This window comes from Haemorhous mexicanus, chromosome 3, assembly GCF_027477595.1.
Source record: "Haemorhous mexicanus isolate bHaeMex1 chromosome 3, bHaeMex1.pri, whole genome shotgun sequence".
In the NCBI taxonomy this organism is placed as follows: domain Eukaryota; kingdom Metazoa; phylum Chordata; class Aves; order Passeriformes; family Fringillidae; genus Haemorhous; species Haemorhous mexicanus.
Genome location: NC_082343.1, coordinates 46,730,054 through 46,749,750, shown reverse-complemented (window position 1 = coordinate 46,749,750; position 19,697 = coordinate 46,730,054). Strand labels below are relative to the sequence as shown.

The 19,697-nt window shown below is 38.5% G+C and overlaps 1 protein-coding gene across 6 annotated transcripts in view; it reads right to left on the bottom strand.

Annotated features, from left to right (window-relative positions):
• The window catches only part of ACTN2 (actinin alpha 2), an 84,809-nt gene that overhangs the window by 22,338 nt on the left and 42,774 nt on the right, over positions 1 to 19,697 (bottom strand). For 3 of the 6 annotated variants that reach the window (XM_059841657.1, XM_059841660.1, XM_059841655.1), the window contains 8 exons: positions 14,229 to 14,315; positions 13,093 to 13,180; positions 10,951 to 11,029; positions 8,220 to 8,301; positions 4,812 to 4,897; positions 3,271 to 3,363; positions 1,988 to 2,218; positions 740 to 887 (listed from right to left, as the gene is read on the bottom strand). In XM_059841657.1, coding sequence (XP_059697640.1) covers positions 740 to 887; positions 1,988 to 2,218; positions 3,271 to 3,363; positions 4,812 to 4,897; positions 8,220 to 8,301; positions 10,951 to 11,029; positions 13,093 to 13,180; positions 14,229 to 14,315 — 894 coding nt within the window. Of the gene's footprint in view, positions 1 to 739; positions 888 to 1,987; positions 2,219 to 3,270; positions 3,364 to 4,811; positions 4,898 to 6,013; positions 6,100 to 8,219; positions 8,302 to 10,950; positions 11,030 to 13,092; positions 13,181 to 14,228; positions 14,316 to 19,697 lie in introns of those variants that run through there. The other 3 variants (XM_059841659.1, XM_059841656.1, XM_059841658.1) reach the window with 2 other exon arrangements.

Sequence of the window (19,697 nt, the reverse complement as noted above, 5' to 3'; positions counted from 1 at the left end):
AACACTGTATTTTCCCTTCTGGTATCTGCTTGGCAACCATCTACAGCCTTGCATGCTTCCAGCAACTGTTAGAGGATGGTCTCTGATTCATTTTTACAGTGTCAAAAGAATCTAGCTGGGAAAAGCCAGAAGAATGGCAGAAACAGGAAGACAGTCATCAGGATGATAGAGCAGACCTATGTTTAATAGACCACAACAGAACTGAATGCTACTGTAAGGTCCTACAGGTGTCACAACTACAGGTAACATTAGGTTACCATTAGAAGCCAGAACTATAAATGGCTTGTAATTCAGGGTTTGGAGCAAAGCAGACACAAATCCACTATCATGTAGTTTATCTGGACTATTCAGAACATCATAATGATCAAATAATAATAAACTCAGAATACTTCTGTTAAGAATTTCACACTCAGCCAGTGGTATGACTGCATTCCTGGTGTACAACTGTGTAGGAATACATTAGCAGTAATGGCCTCTATTCAAATGCAGAATATTCCCATTAAGTTTGACTCACTGCCTCAAGTATGATTTTTACAGTTACATCTCATTAGCAACATGCCAACAAGTTAGGACCGTGACTGTAGTCAACAAAACCTGACATTTTATCTGTTGTTATTTTAGATTGTCTGAAATTGTCCAAACTACTTATGAGTGAGTTTGTAGCTGGCAAATACTCAGCACTGACAGTTCAACTTCAAACATTAAAATACTAAAAATGTTAAAAGCCATCTCTCCTCACCATATGCCCACTGTTCATGAGTGGAAGCCTTCTGCCTAAATTTCTCAGCCAAGTGTTCAAGTCTTTCCAGTCGTCGTATTTCATTCAGCAGCCACTCTTCATAGCCTTTCTCAGCTTGTTCAAGTCTCTGCCAAGCGCCGGCAATATCCTGTGAAGAGAATACATGGGAGAGATGGATGAAACAATAATCTCCTTTTATCTGACTTTACAGATTTTTGATTCATTCACAATTTGGCTTCAAAAAGAGAAGTTTTTATGTGCAGATTTTGTAAAATCACAGAATCATACAAAATGTTGTCAGGCAGTCGTGTTTTAGTGCAGACACCTGCTCTTCATAACGCGTTGTGTTTAGGGGGGGTTCATGAAAGGAGCCCCTATAGGGGCTCCTATAGGACCAAGCATGGCTACAGGTCCAATATGTTGCTTTTACCTCCCATTTTGCAATGTGTGTGTGTTTCTTTTATAATATATCTATCTGTTATCAAAATGAAAGTGCTTTGTTTGCACAAGTGGACAATAGCATGGTAATTAGTATCGAGAGGATTTGGTCCATGTTTTACCTGGAACACAAATTCATTTCACTTTCTGTGGTGCCCAAAGTTTTGTGAGCTTCCTTGCAAACTCAAAGACATGAGCGGGAAGCTGAAGTAACAGGGCCCTTATTTTCTGCATATGGAGGGTGGACAATAACCCTTTCCAGACAGAGGAATTATTTTTGCTTATGAAAAACAAAACACAATAGAATAGAGTACAGAAACAGGTTTGCTGTATTCCACAGGAAATGTTTTGACCCAGTCAAGTCACAGTACTTATCAGCAGATAAGAATTCTTGGTATGGACTATTCTTATCTTCATAGACATAAAAGAAAAAGTAGAATAGAAAAAATGTAGAAGTATGTATTGAGCAATGTCTCTTTGTTTGATGACTAAAATGTCAGTGAAACCACTGAGTTTTGCTTAAATAAGCAATCATTGGCTCAATGATACACGAGTATCGATAACACTGCCAATTGTCTTGCATCTCTAGATAATTTGCTTTTGGGAAAGCCTTCAAAGAGGCAGGAGAATGCTTATTAGAAAGCAAGATTCTGGAACAAAAGGGAACGTGTAAAAGGAGTGTGGTATTGAAAAAGTACAACAAACTGATGTTTCTGAGAATGACTTAGAATGGCTTTTCAATCCTTCACACTGGCATTTTTGGGAGATCATTGATAAAACAAACAGAATATTAAAGCCTCCTTTACTTACTGAAACCATTTTCCCCTCTGATGGCATGAAAGCTGGCCGATTGCTGATTCTCAGTTTTGTTTGCAGGGTGTTGAAATTGATCTCCAGCTGACATTTCTCCTGGACTTTGGGAGGTTTGTGCTTGCGGCGGTAGTCCCGGAAGTCCTCTAATTTCTTCTGCATAGCCTGCATTGTTTTTTCTGGGGTCCTGTTTTCCAGCCAAGGAATTGTCCGGCGAATCCATTCCAAAAGCTTTCAAGCCAACAAAAACAAGTCAAATAGAGGCAATGGAAAAACAACCAAAAAAGATTATATTGAAGATACAAATCTTAATTAAGTTTGTGCCATTTTAATATTTTTGACTTCAGTTGGTACTGATGACTTAATGGTGAGTAAGCACAAGATATTCAAAGCTAAACAATACTTTTATATTGGGTTGCTTCATACAAATAGCAAATTTGCCCAGATATTCCAGGTATTTCTAGAAATAACCTGATTTTCAGAAAGATTAACACACACCTAAGGTGTCTCTAATTACTCAAAATCTGAGTTACACAGTATCAACTGCCACTTTCAAAACTATTGGTCTTGGTTTCAGGTAGTCATAGTTATGAGATCGGGACAGAAACCAGCCTCAGGTTATATAAAATTGTCACTCAGAAGGCCATTAGTGCAAACTTAGATACAGAAAGTAGTGCTGTGATCTCAGTATGTTTTTGCAGGTTAAGCAATAAAAGATAAGAGAGCTCTCATTTGTGCACTCTACATCTGTAGTCCTGCTCAGCAGATTTGCCATTAAACAAGAAAGGACAGGAGGACCATGTTCATCTGTACATTCATCTGCTGTCCTTGCTCACAGATGGATTGTGAGCAACCTGACAGACCCTCTCCAGGTGTTCTCTGCAGTACACAAAGCTGAGGGGCTTGCTTGATTTGGTATGTTCCACATGTGTTCAAGGATGGCTGTATTTGAAGATTAGAGAAACAGGAGGCCTGGTCTTGGAGCAGATGGATGGCAATCCTCAAGACACCCTTTTGGGCATGTTAACAAGACTGACTGACTGACTTGGGCACTTTAACTGAGTGACTGACTTCCTGTGCAACCTTCAGTCACATAGGAAGTCAGTGGCGAATGATTTACCCAAAACTCCCTATCTTGGGCAGCTGGGCTTTGTAACCTGCCACTGAGAGATTTACCCTCACAGTGTCTCCGCTCTTCTGTCTTGAAGAGAGTGCACGAATCTTTCAGCTTTCAATATTTCATGAGCATTGTTGTCACCACATTACAGACAGAGCATCCTTACCTCACTTGCTAGTCTCTCATACTCTTCCATCAGCCTCTCATTTTCCTGATTCACAGCAAGCACCTTACAGATCCGGTTAGCTGCAGTCTCAGCCTGTAACACACAGCAAATAAACAGAACATATTCATAAACACATTCTGAGAAAGGTTGGAGAAAGAGAGAGAATGTGGCTGCTGCAAATAAAAGATCACTTTTTTTTTTTTAATAATTGGTGATTTATGCTCCTATGGTTGCATAGATACTCATTTTCCCTCTTTCTGCAGCCATAGATTCCAATGGCTTGAATGAGGCACAGATCAGCACAGAGAACCCCTTGTTGTACAATGAAGCCTTATTGTATAGTTGTCCAATAAATCTTTCCATTTCAAAAACAACTTAGGCCATTCATAAAGATATCCTATTAAGATATTTTTTTAGGTCATATCCAAAAAGTATTAGATTTGTTAGTCACACTGGATAGACACGACATGGGATGCAGGAGTCTCAGACCACTCTATATCTGCATATCATATAAACAACCCTTGAGAATAAGTGCAGCTCAACCACTAACAGAAAATCTTTTCGTGCCTCCTAACAAATCTATATGCGAAGGCTCTGTGTAGCTCTGCCATATTTTAAATTTACTAGTTTGATACCACAAAGCAGTACTTTCATTAAAATACGACTCTGGAATATATCTAATCAAATAAATATCCATGTAGACTCCTATGTTACAGAGTATTTGGAATTCCCCTTTTGCATGAATAGCAAAACCCTCCTACCCAGGGATGAGAGAGTGCAACAGCATAGCTGTGCTGTGGTAAGGTATGGGGACCTAGCAGACAGGATGGGAAATTCAGTCCTGAGGATGAAGGGAAAATATCAGCTACTTTAAAGGTTTGTTGCTTTGTTTGTAACATAAGCTGGATTATGTCCATTTGTAGGCTAGAAATGTATGAAAGAGAAGAGTGGGAAGTGCCACATTTATAAGTGAATATCCCATTAATGATATGAACATCTGCTGCTGATGCTCATGCCTTTTATACTAGTACTTTCATTCACAAATAATTCTGTTGACTTCAGCGGGAACTAGGCACAAAAACTGTGTTGGATGTCTTCTGTGCCTTTCTGTCTCTTTGGGCATCTTTGAAAATCTAGCCCTAAATTACTACTCAGCATGAGTAAGTCTCAGTCTCCAAAAGTCAAACATTCTGTTAGGTAGTAAACACATAAGATATTGTAGCAACAAGCAACAACTCCACTTAAAAATATCTTCAAATCAGCATTTTTTGAAACAGTCCTTAAAATTATCAAATAAAGACCCAAAATTAGAAACAGAATGTCTATTTGAATTAAAGAAGTTAACTTGTAACACAACATTCAACTAAAACAAGTCTGAGAGTTGGTAAAAAACAAATATTAGTGCTCAAGCAATACTTGCAAATGTTAATTAATACCACATAGTACTAAATTAGTTGGGGTAGGTTTTTTTTAATAAACTAGTGGAAATGTGAAACAACCAGTCAAAACCACAGCAACCTGAAGAGACAGTTGATGAATACCTGCTCTGCTCCAGCAAAAGCATGGTAGAAGCAGGACACATATGTCATGATAGCTCTCTCATCAGGTTTGGGAGTGTTCACAATATCTACAAGAGGGGGGAGAAATTAAAATAAAACAAGAAAAAAAGGAATCTAGGAGTAGAAAATAAGGATGAATAAATAAGTGCATCACTTCATGTCCTTCTTACTGTTTTCTTGTCCTTAGCTCTGTATCAGAGAAATTCTACAAAGCTGTAAAAAATTTACTGTTAGATTGAGGGGTGCTGATGGAATAAAAAGTACACTAAAAATTCAGTGTAAGCTCATATGAAGAGGAGTATTTTTTTTCATTAAGCTCGATCCAGCAGTATTGTCATAGGGGGAGTGACCCTGATTTAACCAGGACTGTCTGCTTAAGAACTGGCACACATATGTCTGGTGACTTAAATTGTGGGGGTTTTGACTAAGACACAGGAAAGGCAGACTACATTTCAGTCTGGGGAGATGTTCTCTGGAAGTTGCACATTAGCATTTTTAGCATCAGTATTTTTCATATTACCAATACCTGAAGTATACCCAACTCCAAACTCCTTACTTTTTAGAACTTTCCTCCTTTTCTTTAGAGCATGATTCCAGAGCTTGTCTGAGATGTCTATACATGTTTCTGTTTTGCTTAGTAGCATCATTTGATGTTGCTGCTTGTACTTACCATTAAGCATTTAACATTTTAAAAACAATCCTGAAAGCATAAGAGAAGGATTTATTTTCTGAGCATGTTATGATGACTTTGACATCTGTAGCAGAAATAATATCCAGCAGAGAGAAGAAAGATGGAATTCTACAATTCCAATTCTACAATTTTCCGTCTGAGCTTATTTTCATCTTACATTTTTAATGGTGCATCAAATAAATGCCCACGAAATTCATTTTAAGGGGAACATCATCCTCTCCCATTCAGTAACTAGCTGTCAAAAACCTACTGGATATTATTAGTAAATATGCAGAAAGATGAGACAGGAAGGTTTGTTTCTATGGAACAAATGGATAGACTACTACTGGCTCTACCAAAACAGCGGCTCACAGAGAAAAGAGGCGACAGGAAATGAGCTCAGCTCTAAGATGTTGTTCTAGTAACTAGTGAGGAAAAAATCAGAAAAGGAAAAATTGCTGAAAAAAACAAGACAGAAGGTGAAGGATGAGATCTGATCCATCTACAATCTCACCTTCTGAGCACCAGCAAATGCATGGTAGTAACAGGAAACATAAGTCATAATGGCTCTTTCATCAGGTCTGGCAGTGTTTACTACATCTGTGTGGAGAGAAGAGGGTTAACTGCTCAGAAATTCTCACAAGGTACTTTCATCTGATTATGCTAATGGTGCCACCTCAGGGCTGTAAGGATTCCAAATAAATACACAATTATTCAGGTTGCTGAATCTGTTTACTGATATGAGTGCAAAGCCACCTAAGCTTTAGGAATCAGCAAACACGAAAGATACAACTCTCCCTGAAATGGCGAAACATCTGAAGGCTGAGACTGTACAGAAGGGTATTGCTACCTTCTGGTTTGTGGAAACTTCCAAGCAGATGGCATGGCTGGCAGATCTGCTGGGTTCAGCTTCACTGCCGCTCCAAAGCAACTTCATCTGAATCACTGCAATTACTGCAGAGCTAAATGCAGCCACTGACAGTCACAAACCAGAACTGCACTCAGTGTGTATCAGCACAGGGTCCCTGTGGCTGACAGGGTACTGGCATATACTGGGAACCTGTACAACTCCTGCAGTCCAGAAATACACTTTGTGCTAAGAAAAGTTGGACAGTAGCAGCTCTGCAATCCCTGTGCCAGCCGATCTTTTTCGTTAATAGCATAAATCACAGGAGGGTTTGGCTTGGCTGGCTAATAGCTTTGTCCCTACCATGGCAGGAGAGTGAAAATATAAAGTGGCTGCAATCAAGGTATGCATCCATGGGTAAAAATGGACCTTTTCAATACTTAACAGAGAAAGGCAGGAAAAAGTGTTTTTACAGCAGTTATGGCTGAGTAATGAATGATTCTGGTGCAACCTGCATGGATTCCTGTCAATGAAAGGAGTGGGAAGATACTGACTTGAAAAGACCCTGGAATGAGTGAAAATTTCTAATGTTAACAGTGAGATTTCTAAGTTCAGGATCAATATATTTACTGATTTTGCATCTACTTTATAGCTGTGAAATTTTGCAAAGTTTCCATGGAGAACACAGTGGAAATAAAGATGGCAAAAAGGACCATGAATACCTAAAGGGTATTAGAAAGAATATAATTTCATTACCTCCTCCCCTGCCAAGAGGAGAACAGTAAGATAAGGAATAGAATGTGCAGAAAATTTGGTGAGGAAAATAAAAGGTTTCTTATATTGATTATGAAGAGAAGAGGAAAAAATGTAGAAAGCTGCTCAATGGCAAGAGGACAGCAATTCTCTGTTTATTCCTTGCACAGTATTTCAGAACAAAATAATTAAGTGGTGTTGTTGAAAGGGGAATTGCAGTTCAAAAGATGAAAACAATTTGTTTTAAAGCATGAACGTGAAACTACTCTTCAATGAAGAGATTACAGCCTGGATTTTCCAAATAATCCTGTCTAATTTTCCAAATGAAGATTTTAAGAGGAGCAGGTGTAGTCAGTTTGAATGCTCTGGATGATTCCCATCCAGAGCACTCAGACTGACTACATCTTATCACTGCTTTACTGAGCTCAGTCTCCATTCTTGGGGAAGAATGCTTTGAGCTTATGCAGGAATATTCCAGTAGTTTGGCAGCATTTTTTAGCCCAGAGTACGAAAGTTTGATTATCTTGAAGAAATTCAGGAAATTCTCAAGATAATTGGAGACACATGAATTATTTGTTAAAAGTATCACTGCAAAAAGTTTACAATGAAAACAAACAAAAAAAATGCTTCCCTCCACCTAGCTCTCTTTCTTAGGAGGTGAGGCATATGTCAGTATATTTTGAAGGCTTTGAAAGTACTTCTACTATTTCTATTTTTGGCTCTTTGCTTAAATGTTTAAAAAACTGAATATGCTTTAAGTTGCTAACAGTTATATTTCCCTTTATTAAATTTGAATTATTAAAAGCAAGGATTAACTTTTGATCCTGCATTTTACCTCAACACAGTGGGACCATGTGCTGAGGTTAGGGTCCAAAGCACTAGAATAAATGCAAACATTAACAAACAACAAATAATAAAGCAGAAAGTGAGTGAAATTATCCAACACATGCCGGAAAGGAATGAAAATATTTCTTGAAAATGAAGCAAGTTGCTACATTATGATTCACATGGAAGGAATACTGAAATCTGTTAGGAAAAAAAAACCCCAAAAAACAGAAAAAGAACTTTTACTGTGTCCTGCTCACAAACAACACAAACTTCAGTAAGGTATAACTCTCACCTTCTGCATCCAACATCTTTGGGATATCCAAATGCTTTTCAGCAATTTCCATGGCAAGGTTGATATTCCCTATGGGGTCATCCTGCATTAAAGAAAAAAATACAATGAGTCAAAGATAGAAGTTTTTCTTTGAAGCAAGATTAGAGTAGGTACACTAAAACTTAGCTTCTGTTTTTCCAAACTGTAAACTGGAGTCACAACTATTCTTCAAAAAACAGAGTCTAGGTATATAAACTTTTGGTACATCTGCTGCTATGTTTTCCAAAGAAAACTTTAATAAGCTGTTCTCTACAGCTAGAACTCTGCTGGAAATGCATTCTGGAGGTGAACACAGATAACAGTGCACCCTCAGTTCTGAGCTAATTCAGAATGAAGTACAGCAGCAATACAGACACTAAATGCCACTGGACCAGCAGGCTAAATGAGACTGTTCAACACAGAGTTAGCCCTGCCTGTTTTATACCCACAGTCCATCACAGGGATATGACTTCCACTGAGTTCTCTGCTGGTTAGGTGCATGCATGAGAAGAAGCAAGCACAGGCAGAATTGTTCTCCAGAAGGAAAACAAGGAAAATTGCCAGTTTGGGCTTGGAAATAAAAATCTGTAATGCCTCTATAAACAGAATTTTAGGGCTGTGGAAATTCAAGCACTTCCTCTGGTTTTGAGATTTTGGTTTTTGAAGGAAAGAGAAAGCAAGCAGTGAGCACAGCTCAGATAGAGAGCACAGATTTTGTAGAAGAAAAGTCAAAAAGAGAGTTAATCTAAGTGAGACCTATTGACTAGGTTAAAGCACTTTGCCTATGAATGAGTGATGAGCACCTCCTATTTGTGTGCTTGATACTAAGTGCATGAGTAAATAGTGCTCCACTGGTAAAGGGTTGCTTAAAAATCATAGCAGCTTCTGAAAAATTGGAGATTCCCATCACCCATCCTTTTAAACAGAACTACAAGCCACAGTAACTAAAAATCTCTGCTACAGCTAAAGAAATACCTCATCTAACTTGGCATAGTCAAGGAGATCAGGCCTGTGTCTATGGATAAGGGCGTTGAAAGCAAGGCCATCTTTCCAGCTACAAGTTCACACAAAACATATTGGTGAGAAAAGGAAAGGACAGCATGCAGGTGGTGAGAAACAAGACACCAAGACAGCTGTTAATGTAACCAAAATGAAGAGTCAATCAAACACAGCCAGGCCAGAAAAGCAAGATCTATTTTAGGATTTTTTTTCTGCATGTGCTTTATGTGCAACAGCTCAGCCTCAATTTGAAACCTGACCTGTTCTTATTTTGGAAACCTCTAAGAGGAAAATAGTAGCATTGAAGCAGACCTGCTTATGTTCTGTTCCCTTTTCTCAGCACTCATCTATGGGATGGTTAACTGTGATGTTCTTCAGCACCACGTACCACTTTTCAAAGCACAGATTCAATCAAACTCACTTCTGTTCATGCCATGCATAATAAGCACATATGCACAGAGACAGGTAGCTCAGTCATTCCATTACTCTGTTTATCTGTAGGAAAGGTTGCATGTAGAATTGGAGAACAAGCTGGTATTGATGGCTAATATTTTGCCCATTGGTTCAGATCTGAAGTTATCTTAACAGCTGCCTGAATTAAAGTCTAATGTGTTCAGTACTAAGTTCATTTAATTTTCATCACTGCACATTTCAGGGACTCTGGCATAAATTGAACATGTAAACATATAAAGCAGACTAAGTTTTAAAATAGTTTCAGTTCATTCATTTATCTGTTCTTCACCAAGGACTTTCTAATAACAGTTGATTCCACTAGTAAACCAATTTGCAATGAAAGGGCATGGAATGGAAAAATACAGTTGATATTTTACCACTCTCTCTCATCAATGCAAAGTTGCACACAAGATATTAAAACCATGATTAATGTTTCTGTTGCACTGGTGTTTACATGAGACTGGTGTTTACATTCATACCAGAGAGGAGAAAACAGCGTTTATGTATTGAGAGCTAATGTGAAACAACAACATTCTACTTCTTTCTAGGTTTTTTTTTTCCCTTCAGTAATGATCCCAAGAAATTCTGACATTACTGCTCATTCCTCATTTCTCCCTCTCAAACCAAAGTATCTTTAGAAAACATGGATTTCGCCATAAGTAGCACACTGTAATAAAATAGTTTTTAATCCCCATGAGGTACTACTTAAGGAGGTTAGCTTATGGGTTTTGCTTCCACTTGCCTGGAAGTTCAGGTAGAAGAGTAGATCTGAGAATCAGTGAATACTTCCTGAATATGTAAGACTAGTAATTTACTGTGTATTCCTAACTAGCAAGAGCAGTGTTTTTTCTAAGGAATTTTAGGATTAATTGTCATGTCATTGTTTACTGGTCTGCAATCTCCAGTCATTTACACCAGATAAAAACAGGATGGACAATACTATCAGTGGAAAATGGATAATTCCAATGTTATTTGATTTAACATCCATATTGAGCAGTGTAAAGACTTCATCAACTGCCAGAATCTGAGGGCCAGATTATTTGCAATTAAATACTGAAGTCATTGTAATGTGAAGGAAAGGACACAGGACAGTCAGGAGGTCCTCTCCCTTGTGTCATTGAGGTTTTTCTGGGAAGGACTTTAGAAAGTCAGTCAGAATTAATATGCACTCCTCAGCCTGTCTTTTAGAAAACATGCTAAGCAAACCAGAAGCCAGCCAAATCACTGCAGAACAGCATGCTCTACCACCCAGGCTGATGACCTTATTTAGCTTGGAGTAGTCAATAAGATCAGGTCGGTGTCTGTGGATAAGTGCACATAATCCAAGGCCATCTTTCCAGCTTTCCAGCAAAAAATAAAATGGAAAAAAAATTAGTTAATAAAATCATGGCATTTTACAGTTTGATCCTTGCTCAAGGCTTAAATTAAAGCAGTAATTCTGTCAAATCCTGAACTTACATCCTGTTAACTCTCTCTGAGCTGCTCTGTTACTGTACTCCTTTATCTATAGTACATATCTTACTCTACAGTCTATACACACTTAAGGTATACTCCATAAGCTCCATGTAGACTTCAAATACTTTCTAGGCAATGTAGATTTTGTGCAACAGTCCCTGATTTCAATTGCTTAATTCATGCAGTGTTCTAGGACAGCTCAAGTACACATTCATCCATGAAAGTGCATCATCTCCCATTACACTCACAGCATATTTGTGAAAAATAAAAGGAGAGCAAACCTGCAATTACTTGAATTTGCTGAAGCAATTGGCTTTTCCTCTGTCATTTCTGAGAATTTTACTGGCACAACCAAGTGCTTAGAGAAGCAAGAAATCATCAATCAGTTCAGTTTATTTAAAACACTTCACACATATGACAGCTTTGATCTGAGTTCTTACACTTCAGCCTGACTTCAGACCTGCTACCTTTTATGGCCAGAACAGGAAATGAGTGGAGCTACAAATAACATATTTTTGGAAAGATTATGAGAGGTTTCTTTCAGCCAGAAGCTATTATTCTGAAAGATACTTTATGTAAAGACTTAAAGCAATCACAGGGACTGAGGGTTTGAGGTCTTGTCCTGTGCAGTAATTGTGTGAGCCTAAGCATGTTAACACCGTTAAAATCCCTACTACTGAGATGTTTGGGTAGGTCCTTCAAATAATAGAACCATCTCCAAAAAAAAAAGTAACAAAATCAAGCAGAATAGCTGAATATACCTACATTGTATAATATAAAATCATCTAGAATGTAAAACCAAATCAAACTGAGCACCAAACAATTTATTTTTCTTTTTCCACAAGGTGCAAAATAAAATGATCTGGATAGCCCACTGCAAAGTAGTACTGTAAGAGCCACTCAACACAACCATAAATAATCCACACAAACATAAATCAAGGTACTTCCATTCAAGATGTTTTCCCCATATCATGTATCAGACCAGTGTATGCACATAAATACACTAAGATTCTGACACTGTATCTTACAGTATACCATCAATCCATAAAAAGTTCTATTAAAATATCTTTGCATATTCTAGAAAACTAACACATAACAAATCCTCTGAAAGGCAGTAGAGGGACTGTAAATCAGACAAATTTTTCTCATCTTGTAACATATGTATGAACTGTATCTTCTCTGTCACTAAATGTGCTTTAGGTACTACACATTAAGAATTAATTCAAAACACTAATATAGAGCTCTTGTTTTAAATACTAGAAGGCTCTCAGGGAAGGGAAGATCACCTGGTTAAACAGTGCACATGGTAAGTCATGTACTTTAATGAGGTAGGCCAGTGGCACAGATTCAGGAACTAGCCAAATCCCCAAACCAGGCAGACTGTGTAGGGCCTGGAATTCCAATTCTAACTCTTAATGAAAACACAGAAACACAAGGCTGAAGCTTTCACTAAATTTTCGAACTTAGGTTATGAGCCTGATTCTGTAAACAAATGTGTTTTCAGTGCTCAGTGCATTTTAAGCTCCTTATAGTAATGTACACTGCAAAACAATACAGACTGATTCATCATAATCATGAGATATTCACATGCTCAACACACTGGTCTTTTTGCCAGAAGAACTTCTGTGTGGCTCTCATTTGAAAGCAGTCATTTGCCACTATGCTACAGCACTCAGGAATTACTACATAATACAAAGGACCTCGAAAGATGTAATATGGTAATGCTATATGTAGCAGCATCTTTTTCTTTTAAATAGTAACTCTGGAAGTCATAGTAAATAATGCTAAAGGCTAACCAAAATAACTCTGAAGACAGAGGAGGAAATTTTGAAAAAGGTCCAGGGAAGAGAAAAATTCTCTGACCAAATATGTACCTACAAAACTGTGGGGAAAATTTGACATAACATTTTTGAGATTGCTTCTATCTCTCGAAATAATAGAAGATTACCTAAGATGGAAGTTCTGAATGTTCACATTTCTGTAAGGAGCAGTTTTCCTTTGACACCACAGCAGCAGCCCTTCTTTGGCAGAAGTCTCTGTAAAAGACACAAGGAAGTAAAAAAAAAGGAAAAATTTTAAAAGTGCTCAAGTAATTAATGTCTTATCATCTTAAATGTGGTTGGCCATCTGAAACTGAATGGCAGAAACCAGCATTTAATCCTAAAAGTTGTTCATATAAATGGACTACTGGCGTTTCATTAAAATGCAGAGATCAGTTAAGATTAGAGTCTCAGCCTGTACAGAATGTTCTGGGATGTCAGAAATTAAAGGAATTATTTTTTTTTTGGACACTAGACTGTACACTGGAGAAAGATACCCAATAAAAATATAATGCAAACAGACATAAAAGATTGTGTTGGTGCCTACATGAAATATGCTCATAGTCTCAGTTCTTTTGCTTATGGGGAGGTTTAAGTGCCAAAAAACCACATTTATTATCTGAACCCTATGGGCATCTGAGTAAAGGTCAGAAATTATTAAATAAACCATTAGGTCCACATTTAATATCCCAATTATGTGTGCAGGACAACATGCAGAGCTTGAAACAATTCTACTTTTGCTGAAAATTGAGATTAGTTTCCAGAATTCTAGACTTTCAAAGCATAGACTTGATTTAAAGAGTATTGTAACAACATGCTTTTTGGAGCCAGTTACCAAGTGGAAGTTAAGAAAAAAATGAAACAGTGAGGGGGGAAAATTATAGATAGAAAGAAGAGGGATATAATCAGATCATATTTATTTGCAAAGAATGTGACAAATGGTTAGGACAAAAAAATGTACGTTGGAAATAGAACCAAACACAAAGGCTACAGCTCAGAAGCTCAGAAACATAGTCATGTTTCTGTCTCTGTAGCTGAGAGACATGATCAGAACTTCTGCAGTTAGAAAGCTGGCTCAAGGTCTCTGTCAAGATAAGGAGTAAATAATTTTCTCTCCAGAAATTCATTTTGTCACCAGGCAGAGAACTTATAGTATCATTTTCTGTGAAAAAAAATTATTTTTAAAACACAACTTATTCACAACTCATTTTAAAATCCTTTAAACACATTTCTTAATTATTTAAAATCATTGTATTACTCTTACCTTCCACTGAAATATCCTGAATAGCAAAACGAAGGATGATAGTCCAGATCATACCCAGTGTCATCTTCACATTGCCGTCCACGATTTCTAAGGTGAAAAATAGATATAGTAGTGGTGTTTAAAATGTATTTTTTTCAATTTCATCTTATTTAATCACACCTTTCTATAAATAAAACATTGTAGCTAATAAATTAATTCTACTTTTATTATAATTTTTTATGCACACAGAGTTCACCTGGGTTCATTTTTTAACAAACTCATGCTTGTGCTACTCTGTCAATAGAACTGAAGGTTACTGAGGTCAAGGTCACTTCAGTCCTTCCATGCTGAAAGGCTTCTCTCAGGGTAGCTGTAACAGTTTTAAATCTTTACCTTTTAGGATGATGTTTTAGAGAGAACATGAAGGGAAATATTGAAAGTTTGAACAGTATCAGTATTAACAGTTCTCAAATACAACAAAGCCAAAAAACATTGGGGTCTTACCCCAATTTTTAAGGAACGACAGGACATTAACAGTATTGGTTTTTAATAAAATGCTACTCAGATTTTCCCCTGTACTACTCCCCTGTACAAACTAGATATGTTTGGGAATTTACCTCTAGTGCCAGCCCAGACAGGACATGAAGAGCAGCTCAGGAGACACAGCACCTCCTGAGCTGCACTGAGCTACACAGCTTCCTGCCAAGCTGCTCAGAACCACGGCCACGAGGCTGTAATGCCTCACAGCTCTGAAGCATACACACATTTAAGTATCTTTCATATAAATGTTTTTGGGTTTTTTGTTTTTTTGTTTTTTTTTTACCTCTGGGGTTCCAATTTGTTCCAAGACTGCTTGAGACTGCTTATAACACAGGGAATTTGGGAATCCCTGCCACAAGCTGGCTCAGAATCACTTGTAATTAAGTGATACCACCTAATTTCTCAACACCAAAATGTACTGCCAGATCAGTGGGGTGGTAATGTTAAATCACTCTCAAAAGTGAGTCAAGAGACTCAGAAAAACATAGTGAGACTATAAGGAGGGTGCAGCACTGGGAAGGGAGGAGATGAGACTGCAGACTGACTTTCCAGTCACCTCTCACTGAAGGAGCAGTGGAGCAGGGAAGGCACCAGCTGCTCCCCTACTTAAGAGTCACCTCCAGCCCTTCTCCAAAAGTGAAGCAGCTGTGTCTGCCTGGGGGCCCACTGGTGTTCTAGGCAAGAGCAGGAAGAACTTGCAGCAGGAGGAATTTCCTCAATTTAACATCAAATGCCAGTCGAGGTGCCAGCAGAAAATGGAGTCACTCTGCTACTTAAAATTGCCTGAATCCAGGGGGAACTTTTACAGAACAAGAGCAGCTGCTGTCTCTGAGACTAGAGATGCATGTTAAATTGCAGTAGGACGTGACACAAGCTGTCATTTGAACCTACAGAATTAACAAATGTGATAGGAAATATGTAACCCATCACTACCCTATACTTATTTTGTTAGTGTCATAATTCAAGTTTATATATAAGTGGCTAATTTCTCACTTTCCCCTTCAGATCTTGCACTAATTTTCCAGATTTCTTATACTACACTGCCTGCCTTCCATGCATCCTGCCTTATTGGCCCTGGAAGACCTCAAATCTCAAAACAAAACCCTTCCAGACCAAAAAAAAAAAAAAAAAAAGACCAAATGGCAATTAGAGCATGTAACTACTTCTCTTTCTTCCCTCCTCCTGGGTGAAGTCAAGTCACTTCACTATTTTGATCAGCTGTCTGATATGTATATACAGAAAAATTTCTTCAAATTTAAAATAAATGTATTTAATTACTCGGGAGGCATTGTTGATTCTCAGGCAATCAATTATTAGATTTGCATAATTACTACATCGTTGTTTAGATTTACATATCTGTATGTACACACATACAGAATGAAAGAGCAAGAGAGGGAATTTTCTGTGTTGTGCCTCGGGAGGATTTTCAAGTGATTTTCCAGCTTTGGTTTCTCACAAAACTGCTAGCATAAAACAACAACAAAAAAGACTCCTATACAAGACAAGGAAGAAAAACAAAGTTGCGAAAATATTGAAAAGTATCAGTGACAAACAGGCATTGATTCATTCCTATAATTTTCCTCTACAGGTCAACAGAAGACTTCAGTAATTTTTTTACACTGCTTGTTGGCTCTGGCTGGAATATAGCTCCTACCCCTCAGATACGCAAAGCTACAGCTTTCTGGGGATGAGGGCAGAAAAGAAGAGAAAATGAAGCAGAAACAATAAAAACTGTCTAGTGAAAAGGTAAAGCAAAGCAATTTCTCAAAGGTTTTAGTCCCATTTTCTTTATTCTGCTTTGGTTTTATGTATTAATTTATTTTTTTATTCTAACCTTCTTGTAGCAGATTCACAGATCATATGGTCTAACATTTTTTCCATTTCTCAGAAAAGCAATACAGAAGTATTTCCCAATACTATTAACAGGAAACTTCTCTTTTGGGGTTCTCCATATCTAGTTGATTTCATTCAGGATGCAAGTACCTTCCAAATGGAGTTACTGCACTTTTTAAAACTTAAGAGAAAATTTCTAAGTCCTGGACTTTTAATGGTTCATAAGGGCTACTTTCAAAGTTTTTAATTTTAGCTTCTTGACTCTGTAGTCTCATTTCATGACCAGTGGAAAGAGAGATTCTTTGACAAGACAGGTCAGAGTAAATAAATTTGGCTCCTGCTCAGCATCACAATTAAAAGTGATCAGCTCTCTCTACTCCACAGACAGCCCAGAGAAGTCAGGCTCAGAACAATAATGATGACTTCAAAGAATATCTCTGGACCCTTAAAAATACTAATTTTATTTTTGTACTGATGTCCCACAGGAATTACTGTTTTGAGGCCCCATTTTAAATGCCAGTTGTTCCCCTTGGGCCTACGTGCTCTTCACCATTCAGTATGTTCATAATGGAACATGATCCTCAGCAAATTTAGATACAAAACTTTCATGCTTTGGAAAATAAAAAGTATTCCAGGCATCCATGTAACTCAGAGAATGCCCAAACAGATGGGTGAGGGCAAGCCCACGAGTCCCATGCTCATCCACAGGGGCAGAGAGTTAAGGGATTGAAGACTTTGATAAGGAAACAAACTTAAGGAGACTGTCCTCCTCTCTGGCATTCACTCCAACCTACTATAATGACTGCCCAGCCAACGATGCTGAAAAATGCAACAAAAAGGAAAAAAAAAAGTGAAGTGTGCTTTAAAAACAGATCAGATTGCTGATCCAGTCTCCAGCAGAGCTACAGCAACAGTTGTCAGCCCAAGTGAGAGGGCAGGGCTGTGAAGTGTGGGAGCAGGAATGCAGTTCCAGGGGGCACAGGGACTCCTTAAACACCCACTGGTGCCAGAGGTCCCAGAGAGTGAAACCATACCCAGTCAGATGTGATACTGCTTTGCTGCATCAGCACCAACGCTGTGCTTTAGGTAGCAAATTTAGAGAGGGGATGCAGTAAACTTCACAGGGCACTAAGCATGTCTGTGCCAGAGCTGGCTTTGTGCTCAGCCTCTTTAGAGTGGGAGTGAAGGCACGTGAATCCATCTGCTCCTGCCCCCATGGATGTAATCTAATGTGGGCACCAGGCCACCCTCGACACAGCATCATGTCTTAGCATGACAGGTTCCTCTCTGTTCCTAGGCTATCACAGTGGCTGGGAATTTTTCTCCCATGCTTCCATCTAAGAATGTAGGGGGTTTTTTTATGATAATTAATTCAGTTTTGCTTTCAATACATCCATTTTACAGATTGAGAATTCCAGAAACAGGGAATAGCTAAAACCATCACCTTTATCTCTCGGGTTACTAGGTATGGCCTGCTGTTACGTGCATGAATAAATACTGGATGCATGGACAATCAACTTACAGCAAGTGCCTGAAAAGCAGAAATAGGTTACTGCCCCTTTTCCTGCCACCTCCCAAAGGGAATTATCACAGAGCACCCCTAATCACAGAGCATTTGAACCCATGCCAGGTGCTGCTAAGGAGAACAGCAGGGTTAGTTTAAATGTTTTCAATGTCTGATCTGAGCTATCCCAGGTGCTTTGCCTTCAGGAAGTGCTCAAGTGCTGTTCCCCAGCCTGAGTACCCTGGCAGTAGTGACCAGCAATAAACAGGGCAAAATAAGGGAGATGGGAGTGCAGAGGGCTGGCTTGCTCAGTTCAGAAGCAATATGAGCTGATGTATTTTGGCTTAAATACTCCAGCCTTGTGCAAACAGTGATCAGCAAGAACAACCACTCTGTCCCACAAGATATTCCTTTTGCTATGCTCTGGTTTTGGTTAGGAAGCCTCAGAGTCTCCTGCCTGACATGACAGAAACCGCCTTTCATTTGCTCCATGCTCTGTAATCTCAGCATTTCTTCACCAGCTATCAAACATGCATCTGTATTCTTAATTCTCATTTCCACCCATAAATTGTCTCTTCAGTACCCTCTGCTGTCCATTCAATGCCATGTCACTCTCAGAAGAGCCTTACTGCAGAGGTTTAAGGTAGAAGCATATTTTTCCATCCTACTTCATTTAATTGAGCAAAGGGCACAGGTGCCCCAGCAGTCTGTACAAGTGATGGAGGGAGCCAGGCACCTCTGAAATGCAGAAGAGATCTGAAGTGCCTGTGGGAATTGCCCATTTCTCCCCACTGATGATCTATTCCCCAAAAAACGTCTCTACTATGTGCCTAAAGACAGACGGTATGAATTTGGACACTCAGGTGACTCACCCTGTTCAGTCTCAAATAAATAAAGAGGGAGTTCAAACAAACTCTCTGCCCATGGAACATATTCCTTGGGATTTTTGAGTTCTACATCTAGAAACTGAACACATTTGGTGAACAGTCCTTGAGAAACTAAGTGGGCTAGGTCAAACCATAGTAAAACCAACATGTGCTGCCAGATCTCTCCATTATTTCTACAGATACCCTTATCCCACATAATGAATCTCCTGTTCCATCCACAATTACAGTAAGCTCCCTGGAATCAAGGCTTGGAAGCCAAAATAAGGATTCATATAAGCCTGTAGGAATCTGGAAACAGGAAGAAGAGGCTCATAAATCAATCTAAAAAGGCCAAAAATGTCATAGAATATAGGAGTGATTATCATCATAATGTGGTTACAACCAAAATTTTGCTCTAAGGACATGTTAGAGTGGGGGAAAAAAGCATAGAAAGCACATCATTCAGGCTATGGAATCAAAAATAGTTGGATATCATGCTAGCCACATCATTCTTGGTATGGTAGTGGCTATGGAAACAAGTGCAAATATCTGCATGAGCAACAAGTTCTACATAACCTTTGTAATTTTTAAACAATAAATTGAATCTCCTAGGGAGGCATAGGTTCAGTCATAGTGAGAGACTGCCTTCTTTAGCTGAGTTTACATCTATCAGAATCTAGCTAGCCAACCACACGTTGGTACTTAGCTACCTGAACAGCAGAACAATAAAAAAGCAATTACTTTAGT